General features: G+C 46.9%; 1 protein-coding gene across 3 annotated transcripts in view; it reads left to right on the forward strand.

The window, feature by feature from the left end:
- Nucleotides 1–9,387: 9,387 nt before the first annotated feature.
- HEPH (hephaestin) overlaps nucleotides 9,388–22,048 on the forward strand; it is a 59,019-nt gene continuing 46,358 nt past the window's right edge. The window contains exons 1-2 of one of the 3 annotated variants that reach the window (XM_074277728.1): nucleotides 9,388–9,697; nucleotides 20,726–20,936. In XM_074277728.1, the coding sequence (XP_074133829.1) occupies nucleotides 20,770–20,936 (167 nt within the window). In that variant the 5' untranslated portion in view covers nucleotides 9,388–9,697; nucleotides 20,726–20,769. Of the gene's footprint in view, nucleotides 9,698–10,578; nucleotides 10,939–11,486; nucleotides 11,608–20,725; nucleotides 20,937–22,048 lie in introns of those variants that run through there. The other 2 variants (XM_074277727.1, XM_074277729.1) reach the window with 2 other exon arrangements.

Genomic DNA, 22,048 nt, shown 5'->3' on the forward strand with positions numbered 1-22,048 from the left:
TACTTTATGTTCTGACAAGGCTGAAATATAAGCCCCTCAGGAAACTATTTAATATTTCTTTTGCGTGTAGGAACAAATTGCCTATCTCCTACCTGCTTCATTGTCCATCAGATATCTTTTCATTTAAATTTTGGGGAAATCCTAGATATGAGGCATATAACCTGAGCTATAATAATAAGTAAATAATTGCTAGCCATAATGATAAACAAACAATAAATATTAGCTAGCATTTATATGATGCTTTAAGATTTGCAAAGTTCTTCAGTAATTTTTCAGATGAAGAAATTAAAACCATTTTAGTCATATGCTCTAAAAATGTTCTAAATCGCTATTGATTAGAGAAACAAAAATTAAGACAACTCTGAGATTCCACTACACACCTTTCAGATTGGCTAAGATGACAGGAAAAGATAATGATGAATTTTGGAGGGGATGTGGAAAAAACTGAGACACTGATACATTGTTGGTGGAATTGTGAAGTGATGGAGAGCAATTCTGGAGAGCAATTTAGAACTATGCCCAAAGGGCTATCAGGCTGTTCATACCCTTTGATCAAGCAGTGAGTCTACTGGGCCTATATCTCAAAGAGATCTTAAAGGAGGGAAAGGGATCCACATGTGGAAAATATTTTTGTGTAGTGGCAATGAACAGGAACCTGATGCCCATCAGTTGGAGATTGGCTGAATAAATTGTGGTATATGAATATTATGGAATATTATTGCCCTGTAAGAAATGACCAACGGGATGATTTCAGAGACTGACATGAACTGATGCTGAGTGAAATAAGTGCAACCAAGAGATCATTGTACACAGCAATAATAAGATTGTGTGATGATGAAATCTGATAGACATCACTCTTTCCAGCACTGAGGTGATTCAGACCTATTCCAGTAGGCTTGTGATGGAGAGAGTCATCTGCACCAGAGAAAGGACTAGGAAGACTGAATGTGGGTCACAATATAGTATTTTCACTTTTTTGTTGTTTTTTGCTTGCCTTTTTTCTTATTTCCATCCTTTTGATTTTTCTTGTGAACCATGATAAATGTGGAAATATATTTAGAATTGCAAATGTTTAACCAATTTTGGGATTACTTGTCCTCTAGAGGGGGGTGGGGGAGAAAGGAAGATATATTTAGAACACAAGGTTATGAAAGAGTGAATGCTGAAAACTATCTTTGTGTGAATTTTAAAAATAAAAAAGCTTTAGTTTTTTTTTTTTTTTAAAGAAAGAACCGATCAGCAGGATGATTTCAGAAAGTCCTGGACAGACTTGCATGAACTGATGCTAAATGATGTGAGTAGAACCAAAAGAACATTATATTCACCAAGAAGAAGATTATGTGAAAATTAGCCCTGATGGACTTGGCTCTTTTCAACAATGATTCAGGGCAAGTCCAATAGATTTGTGATGAAGAGCCACCTGCATCCAGAGAGAGGGCTGTGGAGACCGAATGTGGATCACAACAGAGTAGTTTCACTCTTATTGTTGTGGTTTGCTTGCATTTTGTTTTCTTTCTTTCTCATTTTTTCCCTTTTTGATCTGATTTTTTTCTTGTGCAGAATGACAAACATGGAAGTATGTTTAGAAGAATTACACATGTTTAACTTATATTGGATTACTTACTGAGTAGAGGAGGGAGAGAAGGAGGGAGGGAAGGCAAGGGATTGTGGGGTGAATGTTGAAAACTATTTTTACATGTATTTGAAAATTAAAAGCCATTATTAAAAAAAGATTAGCAAAGTTCTTTACAAATATGATCTGGAAGGTAGGAAACTGAGGCAGGTAGTGGTTAAATGACTTGCCTGAGGTCCATAGCTAGTAAATAAAGTAAAATTTGAATACAGTCTTCCTGAATTTCTGCCCAGTGCTTTGAGATAGAACTTAATGAGCCAAATAATATGAGGAAAGAGAACCTGAAATCTCTTTTATTAGAAGTCAAGATCCCTCAAAGACTAAACCTGGTTCAAGCTCCATGCCTGGAGCCAGAGTGGAGAAGTCTCTCCATAGAAAAGGGAGTGACATACTGCCCCAATGGTTGCCATTGATAGTCAAGAAATTACCAGAAATTTCTAACCTTGAATCAAATGGAGGATTCTGACCCACTTGTGGCAAATAGAAAATGGAAGGAAGAAACAAAAGCAAGAAATCATTTCAAAATCAGAACCAGAACAAATACAGCAAAAGAATAACCCAAGAAAATGTAGACGAAAGGTAAATTTTATCTAAGAAGAAACAGAAGCTTACAAAGGGAAAAAGAGTTGTTCAAAGTCACACACACACAGCCAGTAAAGTGTCAGAACAGGACTATCAGCTGCTGTCCTCTAACTCCAAAGCTAGTCTAAGTTTCAAGGTCCACCACCAAGGCTGACTCCTGCCTCAACTCTCTCACCGTCAAAGCTCCTGTGTGCCCTTAGTCCCGAATGAGATTCTGCCCACTTTCCTTGCTCACAGGCCCTCCCTGGGAAGTGTTTACCTTGAAGCCTTTCATATGTTTACAACACTGTCCATACCCCTGAGGGCCTCTTTCCTAAAGTAAACAGTTAGACTAGATGAGCTCTCTGGAAAGACCTTTCCAAATCTGATATTTTCTCTTCTCTGGTATTCCAAAACATTATTGATATCTTCTGCTTTTAAATCAACTTAATTTTTCAATAGAGCCCTGCTCCCTCCCCTCCCCTGTTAGCCATCTCTTGTAGCAAAGACTAAGAAGAAAGAGGAAAAAAAGGTCAATTAAATAAAAATACTCAACGTAACAGAACATTAGAAGCCCAAAAGGGAGAGATGTGTGTTTTCTTAACTTCTCCCTAATCACGCTTGGTAATTATAGTTTCACAGTTCCTGTGTGTATGTGTTCCATTAATATTGTAGTCATCGTGTATCTTGTGATCCAGCTGTGTTTTCTGTTCGAAGGGCCTTGGAACTCATTCTCTGTTCCCTGTACCAAGGGCCCTTTCATTTCTAAAGTCTTTGACCTCTGACCTAAGGGAGTTGAGCTGGAACTTGCTCTCTTCTCTGTGTCCTCCCAGCTCTGACATTTTCCCTTCTGTAATCTCAGGGTCTGGGGGTTGTCATAGTTGAAGGCCCTTCTAGATCAGGCCATTCGCTGTTTCACCTATTCTCTAAAAACCAGTTTCATTTATGTTCCTCAGAAACAATGAAGTATTTCATGGTCAAGTGTTATTTCTTTCTTCCCCTCTTCCCATGTGGTGCCCTTTGCTCATACTTTTGCAAGTATGAGTGAGAAATACTATCTGACTCAGTCCTTCTTAGCTATAAGGTTTTAGTAAACCCTTTCTTCGGAGCACCATTTTGGCCACTAAAGATGATGGATGTATAGTTCAGATAAGCCTTGGTCTGGGCCATCATGGACGCTCCCAACATGGAAACTCTAACCTAGTTACACAGAAAGCTTGAATTGAGTGAAGGAGAGAAGATCCAGGGCCATGGCTGTCCCATGTCCTCATTCTGATGACCAAGGAGTTTCCTTCAATATTTCTCTTTAACTAGCACACCCTCCCTCCCTATCCCTAGCAGAAAAACTCCCTTTCCTCCCTATCACATATCTTAGCTCTTTCCAAGGCTTTTCCTTGGCCCCATCTCTCTGACCATTGGAAACAGTGTTAGATTTTATGTTTGTGTTTCTTCCTTAAATCTCCTGGAGATCTTGCTAGGTCCTCTCCCACCTCAGTTCACTCCCCTAGGATCTCTGTGACCAGAACTCCCCAGCCTCCTTCTTTCTTCTGTTTCTTGAGATATTGTTGTGGGCTTGCAGGGGGACCCCTTGACAAGGCCCTTGCCCTCATTGTCCCCCTCCCCCTTCTCAGCACAGTGTCTGCCACAGAGTAAGCAATTATGCTTGGTGATTGATTGGTTGAGCTTGCCTTTGCCCCATCACACCCAACCACATACTGTACTTATCTGGGTACACGGTGAGTTCCCCCTTACCTCCTAGTACAACTCAGCTTCCTGAATGGAAAGCACCTTTTCCTCCAGAGTCAAGTTCACTTTCTCCAGGAAGTCTATTCTGATCTCCTCAACTAGTAGGGAGATCTTTCCCAAAACTATATTCATTTTGTATAATTTGCGTATATTTCTTTGTGCTGCTCTAGAAAGGTCATCGGACCTGGAATCGGAAGAGCCTAGATTCAAATCAAACATCAGATAAGATAATAAAAGCTAACTACTATTAAGAAGAGCTAACATGGGCAGCCAGGTAGCGCAGTGGATAGAGCACCAGCCTTGAATTCAGGAGGACCCGAGTTCAAATGTGATCTCAGACATTTAACACTCCCTAGCTGTGTGACCCTGGGTGAGTCACTTAACCCCAATTGCCTCAAAAAGAAAAAAAGAGCTAACATTTATGTTATATGCCAAAAACTATCTTTGCATGCATTTGGAAAAAAATAAAATACTATTAAAAATGTCCAGTTCGTAGCTAAGTGAAGACAATCACCCTTTTGTAATGTTCTCCCTCCTGTTCAAAGTAGGAATAACAACAACAACAACTTGCTGTATGACTCTGGGTATGTCATAGTCACCCTGTGCCTCAGTTTTCTCATCTGCAAATTGAGAAAGTTGCCCTTGACATGTATACATATATTTAATTTATACTCTAACATATTTAACATGTATGGATCAACCTGCCATCTGGGGTGGGGGAAGGAGGGGAAAAATTAGAACAAAAGGTTTGGCCATTGTCAAAATTGTAAAATTACCCATGCATATATCTGGTAAATAAAAACTATTAAAATATATATATAAAAAAATAAAAACTAAAAGAAAAGAAAAGAAAGTTGCCCTTGGTCTCTAAGGTTCTTTCCTGTTTTAAATCTGTCTTCCTCTATACCAGGGCTTCTTAAACTTTTCCCACTCATGACCCCTTTTCACCAGAGAAATTTTTAAGTGGCCATGAATATATATATATATATATGCATATATATGTATATATATGTATATGTATATAAAAGAAGCATACAAACCAAACATTTACTGACAATAAATCACAAAGAAATTTATTTTAAAACAATTCTTTGATGTACACATTTTGCCATTTATTAAAGATGGAAACAAACTTTCATTAAATGGTATGGATGTATTTTTACACAAAAAATTAAATCTTGGTGGAATATATCTGATATTTTATTGTTGCCAAATTTTTCTCAACTCCCACATTTAAGTATGTGACCCCCTACATGGGATCTCAACCCACAGTCGAAGAAGTTTTGCTCTGCACATTGGGTCTCCCCTGTTAGAATGGAACCTCCTTGATCATTGTACACGGCAGCAACAAGATTACATAAAGATCTGACCAACGTGGCTCTTTTCAAGAATGAGGTGATTCAGGGCAATTCCAATGATTCTGTGATGATGAGAGCCATCTGTACCCGGAGAGAGGACTATGGGAACTGAGGGTGGATCACAATGTAACATTCTTACTCTTTTTGTTGTTATTTGCTCGCATTTTGTTTTCTTTCTCATTCCTCCCCCCTTTTTGATCTGATTTTTCTTGTGCAGAAAGATCATTGTATAAATATGTATGCCTATATTGGACTTAACATATTTTAAACATGTTTGACAGATATTGGATTACTTGGTATGTGGGGAAGGGGCTGGGGGGGGGAAGAAAAATTTGGAACTCACGGTTTTGTAAGGGTCAATGTTGAAAAATTATCCATGAATAGGAATGTAAATTTCCTATGTTGAAATCTACTGCAAATTCAAAAGTTGAATGACTTTTTAAGCTCCTTAAAAGATCCTTAAAGAATGAAATTTAGTAGGTGTTTGGTATTAGCGTGACCTGACATGGAGACACCGAGAGGGTAGATTATCTGAAGGTGCCATAATTGCATCTGCAGAGTGTATCTTATCCAGAATGTTCCAAAAGACTTAGTGTAATTTTAAGCTATTAAAGTTAAAATTGCTTGCAATTTTGGGGATATATTGTACTCTAAGTGAGGATTGGGACCTTCTAAGCCAGTTCTAAGTTGAGCTTTGAAATGTGGAAAATTCACTGGCTTCTAATAAGAACAGTTATAAAAAGATAACAGATTAGAATAGCCTCTAATTCAAGACCAAATGAATTAACTCAGCATTTGCTTTGTAAATTGTGAGCTTTCTTGCTCCCTTATTTCACATTTTCAAGAAATAAAACTTTTAAGTTGATAAAAAAAGAAAAATGATCCATGCATTTATTTTGAAAATAAAAAGATTTAATTAAAAAACAAAAAACAAAAAACAAAGGAATGGAACTTCCCCAAGGGCAAGGACTATGTGGCCCTCTTGTTTTTGAATCTGGGCACAGTGCCGGGCACATAGTAGGTGCTTTCTAAATAGCTAATGATTTGGATTTTACTTTTTTTTAAAATTTCCTTGGTATAGGGAGACAAAGATTTTGCCTGATGCCCTAAGAGATGCCCTACGTGCCCACGGACAGGTATCCAGGACATATCAGAGGGAGGATCAGGTCTTCTACATCGAGATCTGCTATTCTTTCTCTTTGTGCTCATTAAGGAGAGGGACTGTCTGGGTCTCGGATTTCATAGTTAGATGGAACTTTCTGATAAGGACATTTCCTACACAATGTATAATCTTAGAGGCTTACTTACCCATAATACTACTCCCCTGTGACCCATGACCAACATGTGGAAGGGATGGGACTTGAACCCATGTCCTTTCTTCCTTGCCAGGCTCTCTCCCGTCCTGCTACTTCATGGGTACTAAATAAACACTGCCGTAAATGGAACCCAACAGGACAAGTCTCCTGGCTTTTCTCCTCCTACCTGTGTGTCCTTAAGCTAATCGCTTTCCTAATCTGGGGTTCAGTCTCTCCCTTCAGAAAATGAGGGAGGGTATCAGAGCACACGATCTCCAGGGGAGTACCAATTATGTGTTTAACCCTGCATTAGATGTTGGGAAGACTCTAGACTCAGTAAAATGAGCCAACTCCATCCTTTCCCTGAGGGGGTAGAGTTAGAGAGATAAGAGTCACACAAAGGGTGGAAGGTCAGTGGTTTATAATTAAGAACCAAACTGTGTGGGATGGAATTCACAGGGTCCTAGCTGGAAAGGGCCTCAGAGGCCATTTAAACCAAGATCCTCCTTGGACGGAGCAGCAAAGCGAGGTCCAGGGAGAGGAAGCCATTTGTCCCAGACCACACAGGTAGGAAGAAGCATTCCTGGGATTTGAACCCTGATTCTCATGCTAGTCGGCCTCCCCCCTCCCACCTCTGCAGCAGGAGGGAGAAAAGAGTGGCTTCGGAAGGAATCAAACTCAGGTTGATCCCCAAAGAGACTAGAATGCAGAAGTCAAGGGCCAAGAGGCAAGCCTGAACATGACCCGGAGGTGGCTGAATCCTTCTTAAAAGGTTTGAAAATGCTTAGCCCCCCTCTCCCACCAGCAGCCATGGGGCTTTTTACTCTCCTTGGAGCCAAAGGGACTTCACTAATCCCTCAAGAAATCCCTAAGGGGCCCAGGGAGGCAGGATTTTCTGGAATTGAAATTGGATATTTTTTAAAAGGATCATGGATTTAAGGCTGGTGAGACCTTAAAGGTCATCTAGTTTAAATTCCTTCATTCAACAGAGGGGGAAACTGAGGCTGAGAGAGGACATCGGACTTGTTCCTGCTCACCCAATGACTTGTTCCACCAAAATTTAAAAAAGAATCCCGGTGCCTGGTGCATTTTTCTCTTTTATCCTGGGGTATCTTGGCCGAAGAGCCCTCTCAACGAAGACTGGCATCTGCTCTGCCATTTGGGTGCCTCGAGAGCTGTCTGGGGGCACTGGAGTGATTGACTCAGGATCACACTGGCAGCCACCATCCCACGTGGGATTTGGCCCCGGGTTTTCTTGGCTCTGAGACTGGTCCCCTTCTTTCACTTATCTCAGTTCCTCAGCCAGAGCATGAGCTCTGTGTTCTTCCTTGTTCTTTTGGGCAGTTTTGGATGAACGTAGTAGGTGGGCGAGGAAGGTTTGCTCATGCGCTGATCCGAGTCGGTTTTTAAGATGAGCAAGAATTTGAGATTTTAAGTGGTCAGTAATTGCTCAGGTGTCCCAGAGAGAGACTTTGTTCTTTAGGAGGCGCAGGGAAATGGGCCCTGGAAAGTTCAACTCCCACAGAGAGAGGTTGTTCATCTGTGAAATAGCATTGATGGGTCCATCACTACTGTCCCAAGAACATTTTGTCCCATTTCCTTGGGCTCACGAAGGTTATTCAGCATTTTTTTTAGAAGCAGGCCGGCGTTCATCCAGGTTATTGTTGTTCGCCCTTCCTTCTTGAAGAGGACTGAGGACACCGGGAGGGAGCTGTCTTGACTTCCAAGAGAATTGGATTTAAGTGAGGCAGAACTGTGCAAAATATCAGGCTCATGCTTTCTTCCAGGGTCTTCGGAGTCCAGTGGAAAGACTTAGGCTAAGATGACTAAAGATGGCCCCATAGTTGTTAAAGAACTGACCTGAAGCCAGGGGACTAGGGTTCAAATTCTGCCCAGACACAGGTGACCCTGGGTAACTCATTCAACCTCTTTGGGCCCCAGACGAGTCTTTAAGATAAAAGCAGTTGGTGATCTGCATCAATGGAGGGAATTTCCTCATCCTGGAAGTCCCTAGATGAATAAAATCACAGATCTGTGTGATTTAAAAAATTTTTTAAAAAAAGGTATATTTCACCACTTAGCTCATGGGGAAAAGTGAGGAAAACACATTTAGGAATCCTTCAAGCAACAAACATTTATTAATTACCTACTCTGTTCCAGATGTTGTGCTACTCACTAGGGATGGATGCCAAAAGAGGCGGGAGACAGTTCCTGTCCTCGAGGGGCTTACAATTTAATGGGGGAGACAACAAGCAATCCAGTATGAACAAAGCAAGCTGAATAGAGAAGGCAAGTAAGGAATAATGAATGGAAAGACCAAGAAATAAGAAGGGTGGGATCTTCCAGTAAAGGAAGGGATTCTAGTTGAGGTTTAAAGGAAGTCATGGAGGTCAGTAGGCAGAGTGGAGGAAGGAGGCCATTTATCACCATCATCATTACCGTTATCATCATCATCATCATTAAAGAGTTTTCAAGGGTGATGGATGGATGGCTAGATCTGAACTCTGAATGGCAGAGCAGGGCTCATCCAAGCAATGATAGTCACTTCCTTTCTCACAGCTGGAAGTGAGCCCACAATTAGCAGGAAGGCGGGGCTGCCCCCAGTGATTCCTCAAGGCCCATTTGCAAGCCTAGCTTGGCCCTTTGATGGTTCGCGGAACTCTATAACCTCACGTCTCCTGTTGGCTTCTGTGAGTCACAGTGTCTCATTCCTTCCCCTCCCTGCAATAAAAACCTTAGTGCCTGGACTTGGACCCTGGCTTAATGATCCTGTTCCCACCTTCCTGCTTGGGCCACCGTGCTCCAAGGTCCAGGGTGGAAGGGGGTGTCTAGAGCTGGGGTGGTGACGTGGATGCCCGCCTCCTCCCATCTTCCTGAGGGGTTTCCAATCTGCCGGAGGCGCAAGCCCAGGTCAGCTCCCAGATCCCTAAGGGCAGTGGGCCACCTCTAGAGCTTTATGACGGAGACTTTGCCCTCCTGGTCCATGCTTTTGGCCCATCCTCCTCCCAAGGCCATGGCTCAGACTTTCAAGTCACAAGAAGTCACTGTGTGAGACCAGCCACCAGGACCACAGCTGCTCCTAGCTTGGGACACCTCTTCAACAAGTAAGGACCATGGATGGAGGCAGGTTCTGGGTCCCCATCTCCCCTCCCCCATGTTCTTCCTTTCTTTGCTGAGCCAGCTTAGGGCCTTCTCTCTTGTGCTTCTCCTTCCCTTCTTCAATAACTATGGATTTCCTAAGGTTTTCCCAACCTTCTTTGGAAGGATCTCTTTTAATGAGATTTCTTTTCACCTCAAAACACATCCCTACTGTTCCGGGGCATCTTGGGAGATCTGAAAGAGATCTTGGGATCCACAAAGACTGAGTCAGATATTCCCTGTTCTAAGGCCCTGTTCAAGCCGTGACATCCCATATCCTCAGAATCCAGAACAGAGGATATTCCAGCTGGAAGGGAGCCAAGTTTCGGATTTCTTAACCATCTCCCTCCCAATGGGTCTCTGGGTAGATTTCATGGAGTTTTCGAACTTGGATGGGGAAAAAAGAATATCTATTGACAGAAACCTTTAACTGAAATTTAGCTCTCCCTTCAGTTATTTCAAAAACAAGCATTTGAAAAGGGATGCGGAACTTTACCAGATTGCCAGCAGCAGAGACTTAAGAGAAAAGATTTAGCTCCTGCTCTACGTAGGCCTCCCATTTTTCAGAAAGGAGATATGTTGTGACTTGCTCAAGGTCACATCACTAGTAAAAGTTGCGACTTGGGAACAAAATCCTCCCTGTCCTAATTTTTTTCTGGTTTTATCGCCGTTGCCTTGTGAGAGGCTGATTTGGGGGTGTTTAAATAGATAGATGGCTAGGGGGATAAAAGATAACAACCTATAAACATTGCAACATAAGAGATCAGCGAGGCCTACAGTGTTCCATGACGTATGAGGTCTGGAGATAAGTGACTTGGCCAAGACTCCCCAACATATGTTAGTAAGTAGCAAAACCAGACCTCCTGACTTCTGATAGACGTCTTTCCTTGAGACTCTCCTTGGGGTTTCAGTTAAAGGGACGCGGTCGGCTGCGATGCCCTCTTATGCCTAGCCTGGCAGCCTGTTAGAGGAAGTAGCGAGACAGGAAGAGGCAGCCTTGGGAGCGGAGAAGGCGGTTATTTGGGGAAAGGGAGCAGGCCTCGGGCCCTGGGCCTCAGAGCCAGTCGGGTTTGGGCAAGAGGGCCTGTTTTGGAACCCGGCCTTTGTTACTTATTCCTGCGGGATCCAGCCGAGTGACTCGCTGGCCCTGGGTCTCAGCTGCTTCATCTCTCCTGGCGGTGGAGTCTGGACCAGAACAAGCTCTCAGGTACTTTCTAGCTTTAAATCTAAGAAGCCATGAAGGGAATTGTCCTTTCTGGACTTTGATTTCCTCCTCTGGAAAATGAAGGGATTAAACTCTATGATCCCTCTTTAATCCTTCCAACATTAATCTTTGCCTCCAGTTCTGCTGTTCTATGTTCTAAGGGTTCTCGGGCTCTGAGTTACCCCTAGCTTTGCCTTTCTGGGTTCTAAGGGCCCTGACATTTTTAGTTCCCTGATAGCCCCTGTTCTAAGGGCCCTTCAGCTGTGATATCCCCTGTTCTAAAGGGCTTCCCAGCTCCCACCTAGTCTGCTCCGAGGCCTCTCCGGCCCGTCTCCTGGGCCGCCCTGCGGGGGGGGGGGGGGGGGGGGGGGGGCCCAGAACCCCATTGGCAAGGCTGGCTGATTTCTGGGGAGGGGGCCCAGCGGCCGCCGATTGGGGGGTGCGCCCAGGATGGGGCGCGGGCCCGGCAGCTGCCGCTCTCCTCTCGGCCCAGATAACAAAGACGCCCCATTCCCGCCCCCGAACCCCGCCTCCGGCCCCTGGCCCCGCCCCCGGGCCCCGGCCCGGCCCGGGCCTCTGGGAGTCCCAGTCAGGATCTCGGCCCAACTTGGGCCAATCCCAAGGGCTCGGGACACTCTCTGGACCGGAGCCAGGAAGGGCCCGGGAGACCAGGTAAGCCCTTCCTCTCCCTCCCTTCCCGCCCTCCTCCCCCCGGGCCCACTCCTCTCCCGCTCCCCTCCCTGAAGCCTTCGGGGTCCAACTTGTCTGGCCCCAGAGGGCCCAGGGGCACGGGGTTGGGGGCGAGAGCAAGTGTGCCCCGGGCCAAGGGCTTGGGTGCGGATTCTCGCCCTCCTTTTCTGGGTGGGCAAGGCCCTGGCTCTTCTCTGGGCTGCAGGTTCCCCCTCATTAAAATGAAGGGCTGGGACCAGAAGCGCCCCTCCCCCATCCCCATCCTCCCCACCCCCACCCCAAGGCCGGGAGAATGTAAGCATCCCATTGGGGGACTATTCAGGCCCTCCCCCTCACCGGCTCTTCGAGCTCCAGCAAGTCACTTTCCCTTTTGGAAACCTCAGTTTCCTTTCCTTGAAAGCTTCTGCATAATCTGACTGGCGGGGGAAGCCCCAGGCTTGGCTGGAAAAAGCGGCTAATTCGCTTCTCTTGCTCCCCTGGGACTCTGCAGGCCCCCGAGGTTTGCAGCTGGCCCTAGGGGTCAGGAGGCTGAGGCTGAGGCTGGTGAAAGGGCTGCGAGATCAAACCCTGAGGCCAGCGCGAAACCTCAGGCAGATGGGAAACCCGCCTCCCTCCGGGCCTCAGTTTCCTCCTCAGCCGAAGTCTGCGAGGCCGGGGAATGGAAGGTGCCATTTTCTCAGGCTCCCTGCCTTGCGTTTTCCTGGGAACTCCCAGGGCTGCTCCCCCACCCCCACCCCAGAGGCCAATGAAGTAATCAGTGTGAAAGAGTGTGGTATAACCACTTAAACTATTTCCCCAAACCCCAAGCAGCCCCATGTCAGCGCTCGCTTTGATGTGGTTTGCAAACTGGTAATGTGAGGATAGGAGCAGCTTCTGAAGGCCTCGCTTTGAACGCTTCCACATGGAGCACAGACGGCCCGGGGCCTGCCAAGAATTAGCCTGGTCCTGTGGGCCGAGGCCCGGGCCCGGGTGTCGCCGGGCAGCCGAGGTAGAAGCCAGGCAGAGGGGCCCGGGGAAAACGGGCTCTGACCCTGGCTTGGCCACCGAGGAGCCCAGGAACTCACGGGCAAGTCTCGGAACTCGACTTCCCCAGTTATCTGTACCAAGCCATAGGGCATAGTGGAGAGAGAGCTGCTTACAGAGGCCAAAAGAGCCGCCGTCACAGCCTGGCTCTCTGGGAAACCCATGTTCACATGGTGAGTCTCAGTTTCCTCCTCTGTAAAATGGGGAGGTCGGATTAGAAGGCCTCTAAAGTCTCTTGCCTCTCCCAAATCGGTGAAATAAGGAGTACAGTCCCACGGGGACCCCATGATCAGAGGGCTTTAAAACACTTCTGGTCCTTGGTCTAAGGTCCCAGCTCTGACTTTGTTTCTGCTTAGGACCTACTCAGTTGTGACCTGGGGCGTCCAGAAGACGATATTGCCTTTGATACTGTGTTCTAAGGAACTTTTCAGTTCTAAGAGCTCTCCCTCGCTGACGTTTTCTGACCTGAAGGCCCCCACTTCAAATATTCTGTCTCGTAGCAGTTTATGGGAATTTGAATTGAGTCTTGAAGGGAGGCAGGGAAGCCAGAAGGTCCGGCCCAGCGTGTGGGGCCAGCCAAGAACAATGGCAGGGAGGTTGGCAGTGGGGCATCTTGTTTGAGGAATTGCCTACAGGCTGTTCGAGAGTTGGTGGGTGGGGGCTTCAAATGGATGAGGGAAAGTTAGAAGGCCTTTGAACCCTAAACAAGATATTTTCATTGATGCTGGAGAAAATAGGGATCCATTGAAGTTTCTTGAGCAGGGCCATTCAAATCTGAGCTGTAGGAGAGTCCAGTTGACAGCTGACAGGAAGATGGATGGGGTAGAACGAGGAAAAACTTGAAAGGGGGAGACACACTGCAAGGGCTCAGTGCTGAGGGCCTCCCCCAGGGAATTTTGTGAGTGGACAGAAGGGGTCTGGCGTGCTGGACCCCCCTCCCAATAAGTATCTGCTGTTGTGTTTTAGGACGGGAATACTTCAACTTGACCTTTTTCTTGGCCCGGCCTGCCTAGCTCCAGGTGAAGGGATGGAAATGCAATGTTCCTGTACTTTGACCTTAAAAGAACAGCATACACATTCTCACCTGTTGTTTACATCTTCTTTGGACAGGATGCTAACTTCCCAGGGTAGAACAAAGCTGATCTACCCATCTGAGTCTGAGACCTTGCCAAGTCCACTCAGTCCAGGACCACTTTTCCCATCCCCTCTGGCAGAGGGCTAGCTCTTGCCCTCTTGCCCTTCCTCTTTGTTGCTGCCCCAGTTGTACTTCCTGTCATGTACTTCTCCCTTCTCTTTCCCCTCTCATTCCTAGACTCCAGACCTGCAGACATAATTTCCTGACACTCGCTCGTGAACATCACAGAGCACTGTGCTGGGGGCTGGGGTTGGGTCCCGGTGGGACTGTACTGCTTATTTCACAGATTTTGGACTTGCTCAAGATTACATGTGCTCTCTCCCACTCCCGGCTCCTTCCTTCCTTCTTCTATAAATGGTACATGCCCTCATTGGTTTTTTAATTTGCCTTCCAGCACAGCTCTGCATAATTCCTTCATTTGCTCATTAAACATTTATTTAGAGCCCACACGTAGTAGGATCTATATGTGTACTAATTTATTTTCCCCTGAGGCAATTGGGGTTAAATGACTTGCCCAAGGTCACACAGCTAGGAAGTATTAAGTGTCTGAGGTCAGATTTGAACTCGGGTCCTCCTGACTTCAAGGTTGGTGCTCTATCCACTGCGCCACCCAGCTGCCCCATGCATGCTATTTTTAATCATGAGGATGATGATGATACCACAGTAGAGGAACAATCGATTAATCAATCAGTAAACCCAGGTGACATAGACCAGATTTGCCCTAGATAGGCCCAAATTCAGGTTCAGGATTAGGAGAAAGTGAAACATGGACACACCATTTGCCAGTTAGCAAAAAGTGTGTTCAGCAAGGATGCAGCATCGATCCAGTGGGCTGTAGCTTCCCTGGATCTGTGCTAGCCACATTGGTGTCTCAGCCTGAAGTCCCCCACTTCCGGGGAACAGGTTCTGTTTTTGGGCTGGAAATTAAATGAACACCTAGAGCCTTAGCCCCTTTTGGCCCAATTCAGTCTTGAGGATGTTTCAAATTGGGTTGGGCAGACACTGTTCCTGTAACACCATATAACTGTGATGTCCAAGGGTACATGGGCTTATGTGACCATAGGAAGGAACCCCAGAGGCCAACTGGTCCAACTCCCATTTTACAGAGAGGGAAACTGAGGCTCAGGGAGGGGAGGAGCCTTGCTCAAAGCCAGCTGGTCCAGCTCCCTCATTTTACTGAGGCCTTGAGATGGGAAGGGGGTAAAAATGTCAAGTCACCCACCGTCTTCAGCCTGTGCTCCGTGCCAGTCACTGTGCCAGTCCCCGAGGTCCCAAGGAAAAGCCAAGTCAGTCCCTGTGCTCAGGAAGTTCACAGTGTAACGTGGGAGGGGACGGTGCCGGTGAAAGATAACATGTAAACAGTTGTGTCCAAAAGAGGGACATAGAGGATCAACTGGGGAGAGATAATGTTAGAGGGAGTCTGAAAGGGAACTGGAAAGGCTTTCTCGCAGAAGGAAAGATTTCAGAGGAGACCTCGAGGAAGACAGAAGAAAGGAGAGCGGTTCAGGTACGGAGGCAACCACTGGGAATGCTGGGAGTTGGGATTTTCTTGAGGAATAGCCTGGAAGCCTGTGTTACTGGAACACCCAAAAGGGAGAGAAGGGTAAGAAGAATGGAAACCAGGAAAGGGTTTTTAAAAAAGCCAAACAGGATTTTATACATTTGATGCTGGGAGTAATAGGGAGCTACTGGAGCTTAATTGAATAGGGCAGTGTTGTGAACTTAAGGAAGATCCATTTGATGGCTAAATGGAGGATGTTCTGGAAAGGGGAGAGCCTTGTGGCAGACCCCCCCCAACAGCTATAGTCCACAGTTGAAGTGATGAGGGCCTGCACTGTCAGAAGAGAGAAGGGGAGCTGTCCCAAAGTTGGAAATGCTAGGGTTTGGCAGTACTTGGGACGAGAGTGACGAGTCAAAGAGGACACCTCATGGAGAGCCTCGGTGCCCGGGAGGCACGGACATGGACGATAATAGGGAAGTTAGGGAGAGCGGGACCGGAAAGGGTAGTTTCAGTTGAATGAAGATGTCAGAAAAGAAGAGAATGAGAGGAAAGGAAGCAGAGGTCCGATTGTAGAAAGTCTCAAGGGTTTTAGCCCCAAAAGAGAGGATGAGAGTGAGAGGAGATCTTTTTAAAGGTGGGCAAGCCATGGGCATGTTTGTGGGCAGTGGGGAAGGAGCTCGTAGAAAGCAATGGAGGGCTACGTGAAGCAGTCTGTTGGCAAAAGATAGGTTAGACTGTCAATCCCTTGTGCTTGCAGAGTAGTTGGTATTATGCCTCCATTTTATCTGTAGCTAGGAGGCAAAGCTCTCAGCTGAGAGGAGGAGGAGGAGGAAGCAAAGGAGGCTCGGGGAGGGATGAGAAAGCTTGAGAAAAGCCCTGTGGCGAGGAGACAGTGACCTGATGAGGGAGGTGTACAGCCATTGTCCCGTTCCACTGAGGCCCAGAATTTTGCCCAGCCTCCATTTGAAGGGATTCCTAGTTTTCCTCAGCTTCGTTCAGCAGCACATGAGAAGGAGGGAGGGGAGTAGGGAGCAAGGAGGGGGAGTGAGCCAAGGCTGAGGCTTACCAGGACAAGATGAAGCCAGGATAAGGAGGCCAAGAGCTCCAGACAAGAACTGTCAGACTCAAGGCCTACGGCCTGATTAAAATGTGTCAGGAAAGGTTTAAAAAAATAACAAATACAATATGCCATAGCTCTTGTTAATTTGTGGCTTTCTAAGTCAAGAGGCCAGCCTTAGGATCGTTTCTATCTGGGCCTGACACCACTGCCTGTAATTTATGCCCCCAGAGCCATTGAACCTTGTAGTTCAAAAGAGACCCTTTTTCCCCAGGGCCATGCTGGAGGAACTTGGACAAAAAGATTTCTAGCAGCTCTTTTTGTGGGGGCAAAAGATTGGAAATTGGGGAGCCACTAGGGAGTGACTCAATGATATGTGGTGGGATATTATTGTGTCAGAAGAAATGACAAGCAGGATGCGCTCAGAAAAACTTGGAAAGACTTAGAACCTTAAGGGGGAAAAAACTCAGGAAGACTGCAAAGTGCAGTGAGCAGAAAGCAGAGCTATTTCTACAAGTACAATAACAGCAGAAATTCACACAACTCTGAAAGACTCAGGAACTCCCAGCAACCCGATGGTTCAGGGGATTGATGAGGAGGCAGACCTCCCACTTCCCTATGGAGAGCCGCTGGACTCTGGGTACAGATTGAAGCATGTCTTATTTGGGGCATGGCTAATGTAGGGATTCATTTTGCTCGACTATATCTATATTGGCTTTTCTTGCTTTATCGATTGGTGGAAGAAGGGGAGCTGGGAAGGAGAGAATTTGGAATTAAAATACAATTGGGAAGGAAGAAGACAAGGGTAGGTTTCAGTGGATTCACCAAGGTATCAAGAAGGCCAGTGGAGACAATGTAGGGGTGATGGCCTGGGAAGGAACTGAGGATTGTGGGGGAATTGTGGCAATGATGGGTTAGCGATGATACAAGGCAGATTGTGAGCAGATGAAGGGATTGCAAAGCTCATGATTATGGAAGTGGGGCATTTGTGGGTAATAGCCAAGTCAGGGGGATAGCTGGGGTGGGGTGAAGGTAAATTGAGGGAGTCTGAAGTTGGGGTATTTGAGGTCAGCCAGTCAATGAGCATTATTAAGGTCCTGCCATGTTCCCCGCTGTCTAATGGGGGGAGACAGAATGTAAAATCCTCTCAGGCTTCAAGGGAATAGAAAAGACCAAATCAGGATTTTGGTACCATCTAACTTGGTTTTACCACAGCCTCAATAGGAGAGGAAGAGACCAAATCACTTCTCCTCTCTGGGTCTCAGTTTCCCTGTATGTAAAATGGGGTCAGACTAACCAGCTGATCTTCTTCCACCTCTGACATCTTGGCGTTCTAGACTAGGACCTTCCCCAGACTAGATCTTATCTAGATCATAAGCCCACTTCCCTGTGTGTACCGTGGACAAACGAGCTAGATACAGATTACTTTGGAGTTGATCTCAGAGGGAAGGCACTGTGACTAAGGGAGTTGTCTGGGAAAGGCCACTTGGAGGAGGAAGGACTTTACAGAAGGCAAGAAAGTTAAGGGAGCTATGAGGAAGGAGAGAGTTCTAGGCCCTGGGGAGAGCCAGCAAAGGTGCTCGTAGGTGGGAGACGGAGTGCAGGGCCCAAGGAACAGCATGGGGATGAACAGGTCTGACAGCTGGCCCGGAGTGGGGAGAGACTCGAGGCAGGAAGACCCACTGCTGAGGGCCGGGCCCGCGTTTGGGGGGAACGCCAGGGGAGACAGGGCAGCGCGAAGAGAGAGAGTTTGGAGGAACGCCAATATGTATGCTAATGTTTCTTAATAGGAGGGCAGGAGATGGAGAAGAGAAAAAGACGGCAAGTGAGGTACGGAATTCATTGAGGAGGGAAAGAGTGTGTCCTGGGAGTTTGTCGAAAACAGCTACCAGACGCTTGATTGTGTGATTAATATGGATTGAATGAACCTCAAATGAGCCAGCATTTAAATTGTGTAAACGTGGTGGTTGAAGCCACGGGAGTGAATGAGGTTGTCAAAGGACAAAGGACAGAGGGGCTGTGGACGGAGCCTTGGGAAACTCGCCAAATATGGTTTTGGTCCGGTGACCTGCCACGGGAGCTGACCAGGGTTGTGGCGGCGTGCGTGGTGGGGCCTGTAGGTGTGCTTGTATAGTTCTTCTTGTGTCTATTTCTGGGGGTGACTTCTTAGCTTCACTGTGAGAAGTGGGGGGACTTTTGGATTGATCTGGGGATTGAGAGTTGCCTCTAATTCCAAGTACGGATTGTCAAATGGGACTGAGAAACCCCTCAGAGTTTTCAAGGGAATAGAGAAGACCAAATCAGGATTTTGGCACCATCTAGTTTGGTTTTACCACAGCTTCAATAGGAGAGGAAGAGGCTGAATCACTTATGCTCTCTGGGCCTCAGTTTCCCTATATGTAAAAATGGTTTCAGACTAATCAGCTGATCTTCTTCTATCTCTGACATCTTGGGATTCTAGCACTGGCCTTTCCCAGGGTCAGAACGGTTCATCTAAATCACAAGCTGCTTCTCTGGCTCCCAGATTGCCCAGGGGGAAAGGTGGGGATGCTGGGGATATTTCAGCCTACCTCTGCCAGGCAATGCTGGGGCAGGATCATAGGCCTGAAAAGGGGCCCTCAGAGTCTAGTCCGATCTAATTTTGCAGAGAAGGAAACTGAGGTCCATCTTAGAGGAAGGGATGTGTCCAGACTCACACACATCAGTGCTCTAGCTCGTTCCTTGTGTAAAAGTCAAACGGGCTGCCTTGGAAGTGAGTTCCTTGTGACCAGTCTAATAGCAGAAGTGGCCGGATGTTGTGGAGGGATCCCTACAAGCTTGACCAATTGCCCTGAGGTCGCTTCCTCTTTGAAATTCTGGTTCTTTGAGATCAGTTTCTCCTTTTTCCAGAGAGGTGTCTGTGGCCCTCAGTGGGAAATGGCATCGCTCTTGTCTCGGGGGAAGGGAGAACAGGAAAGGCAGGCAGGCTAAGTGCTCCCAAGGGATCTCGGTAACCCAGAAGTGGCGGGGAGGCAAATCACGTTAACACCTTCTGTCTTCCTGGTATGTTGAGGCGGCTCAAGAGCAGGGCCTGGAGTTGGGAAGACCTAAGTACCAGACCAGCCTCAGACACTCCCTAAATATGTGACCCTGATTAGTCACTTCATCTCTGTCTGCCTCAGTTTCCTCACCTATAAAATGGGATCACAATAGCCCTTTCTGCTCAGGATTATTGTGAGGACCAAATGAGATCAGATTTGTAAGCACATAGTAGGTGCTTAAAAATCCATGTTTCCAGTTGTTTTCTACATTGTCTCCCCAGTACTTGAGGGCGGGGACCAAGCAGAATCCGGTCTTCCTTTGGCCTTCTTCCAAGCAATTTGCCTAGTAGCTGCCACACAGGAAAGGGTTAATACACGGGATCTGGCGGTTTCGTGTTCCTTCTTGTACCCCGGGACAGGGAACAATGTTCTCTGTTCTCCCATCCTCCATAAAAGCATCAAAATGCTTTTCACTCTTCTGTTTCTTCATTAACAACATAGAAAAATAAAGGATTAATGAACTGAATATGCAATTAAAAACTCTATCAATTGCCAGGTGTGGTGGCAGCTGTCTGTAATCTCAGGCACTGGGGAAGCGGAGGCTGCTGCAGATTGAGTGTCTCTTCCTATTAGCTTCCTTCTCTTCATCCTCGGCTCCTCTGGGGCGCTGCTTAGCCCCATTTTCCAGGCCCCAGACTGAGGTCTCGCTCCCGTCTTACCTTAAGAGTCCCAGTGAGGGTTGAGTTCCCTAATCTTTATTTTTGCCACAAATTCATTAGGGTCCCAAAGTTAGCGCACTCTCCTTTGAGTTTCTGGCCTCTCGTTAGAGTGAGCTAAGTGGGAAGCGGTTAGATGGTCAGAAGGGGCTGGTTGTCTTAGTGGACCACAGGCCAAATCCACATGAAGGTGAAAAAGATGTTGGAGCGGGAGGTTGGCACTCCAGCATTTTGTGATGGTTTGTGTTTGTCTTTGTTCTGTCACTTGGCAGAATCAGTTAATCCTTCCTCCCGCTGTACTGCACATAAAGACGGGCTGGAATTGGCACCACCCAAGAGGTGCCCAGTCCTCGGTTCCAAGCGGCACGCATATTTATTTACATACACAGTGTCGCGGAAGTCTTAGTGCAAAAAAGTAAAAAATAGCTTTTCTCCTCTACAAAATGAGGGGGGTTGGACCAGCATATCCCAAAGGGCCCCGCCAGCTCCACAATCCCTTGAGTGTGCAGCAGTGCATCCTGGTACTTACTATCCTGCTGTCCAGCTCATCTCTCCCTTTCCTTCCACAGCTCTGGGCCTCTGCCCATCCCTCCCTGGCAGCCCCTCTGGCCACCTAGACTCAGGGCCTCTTTGGTGTCTCTCTTGCAGGCTAACAGCTGCCCCTCCAAGCGCCTGCCAGAACTAAGCAGGATATGGGCCAGTGGTGGCTTCTGGGGGCCCTGCTCTCCATCCTGGCGCTATGGCCTTCTCCGACTCAGGGAGCCACCCGGGTCTACTATCTGGGCATCCGAGAAATCCACTGGGATTACTTACCAGAGAGGAAAAACGTCATCACGGGCCAGTCACTGGAAGATGACAAGTAGGTGCTACCGGAGGTGGGACTGGGGGAGGTTGGGGCGTATTTGGGGGATTATGAGCCGGTGTCCTGACCTCTGCTATGGTCGGGGACTGACCTCCTGGCAATGTGGGACATAGAGCATGAGGACCTTAAATGTCTTCTAGAATAGCTGACTCATTTCACAAATGAGGAAACCGAGTCTTGGAGAGAAGTGACTTACTTATTGAGATAAGTCTTGGTAAATAGCAGAATTCAGATTTAAAATAAAGTCCCTTGAGTCCAAAGTCGTAGTCTACTATCCCATAATCCCTCTTTAGAACCCTAGCATGGTAAAAACAATTCCCATGTCTGGGGGACATCAAGGCTTACAAAAAAGGGCAGCAGGGTGGCACAGTGGGTAGAACGTAGAACTGGAGTCAGGAAGACCTGACTTGGAACCCAGTCTCAGACATTTCAAGTTGTGTGACTCTGGGCAAGTTACTCCAGTCTGTCTGCCTCAACTTCCTCATCTGTAAAGTGAGCTGGAGAAGGAAATGGCAAGAAAACCCCAAATGGGGTCACAAAGAGCTGGACAGGACTGGAAAATAACTGAAAATCAATAGCAGGAGTTTACAGAGCACTTGCCCCGGAACAAGCCTGGGAGGGAATGTATTGGGAATATCACAATCTCTACTTTGCAGATGGGAAAACTGAGGTGTTGAGAGGTGAAGGGACTGGGCCAAGGTCACACAGCTAATAAGTGGAGGAGCCTTCTGATACTAAGCCCAGAGCCCTCCATGGCTGCCGGATGTGGGTACTCAAAGGTGCTCACTTTTCTTTAGCACTTTAGGATCTAGAACCCATTTTCTATATAAAACCCCTGAGTAATGTGGCACAAATGGTATTATGCACAGATGTGAAGCCCAAAGCTCGGAGAAGCGTCCTGCCCAAGTTCACAGGCCGCCTTTGAATTCCCGGTGCTCTGACCCCTAACCCAGCTTGTCTTTTCACTTATGTGAATCTGGAAGTCCCGGGCCTCCACGTTTGGGGCCGGCTTTCCAAAGCTGATCCCAGTCATGTGACTTCCCATAAATCAGAAAACAGGTCTGGAGCCTCAAATGGCTTTCAGCCAGAGCCCATCTCCTCCTTCGGGC

The sequence above is a fragment of the Sminthopsis crassicaudata genome, chromosome X (genome assembly GCF_048593235.1).
Source record: "Sminthopsis crassicaudata isolate SCR6 chromosome X, ASM4859323v1, whole genome shotgun sequence".
Classification (NCBI taxonomy): domain Eukaryota; kingdom Metazoa; phylum Chordata; class Mammalia; order Dasyuromorphia; family Dasyuridae; genus Sminthopsis; species Sminthopsis crassicaudata.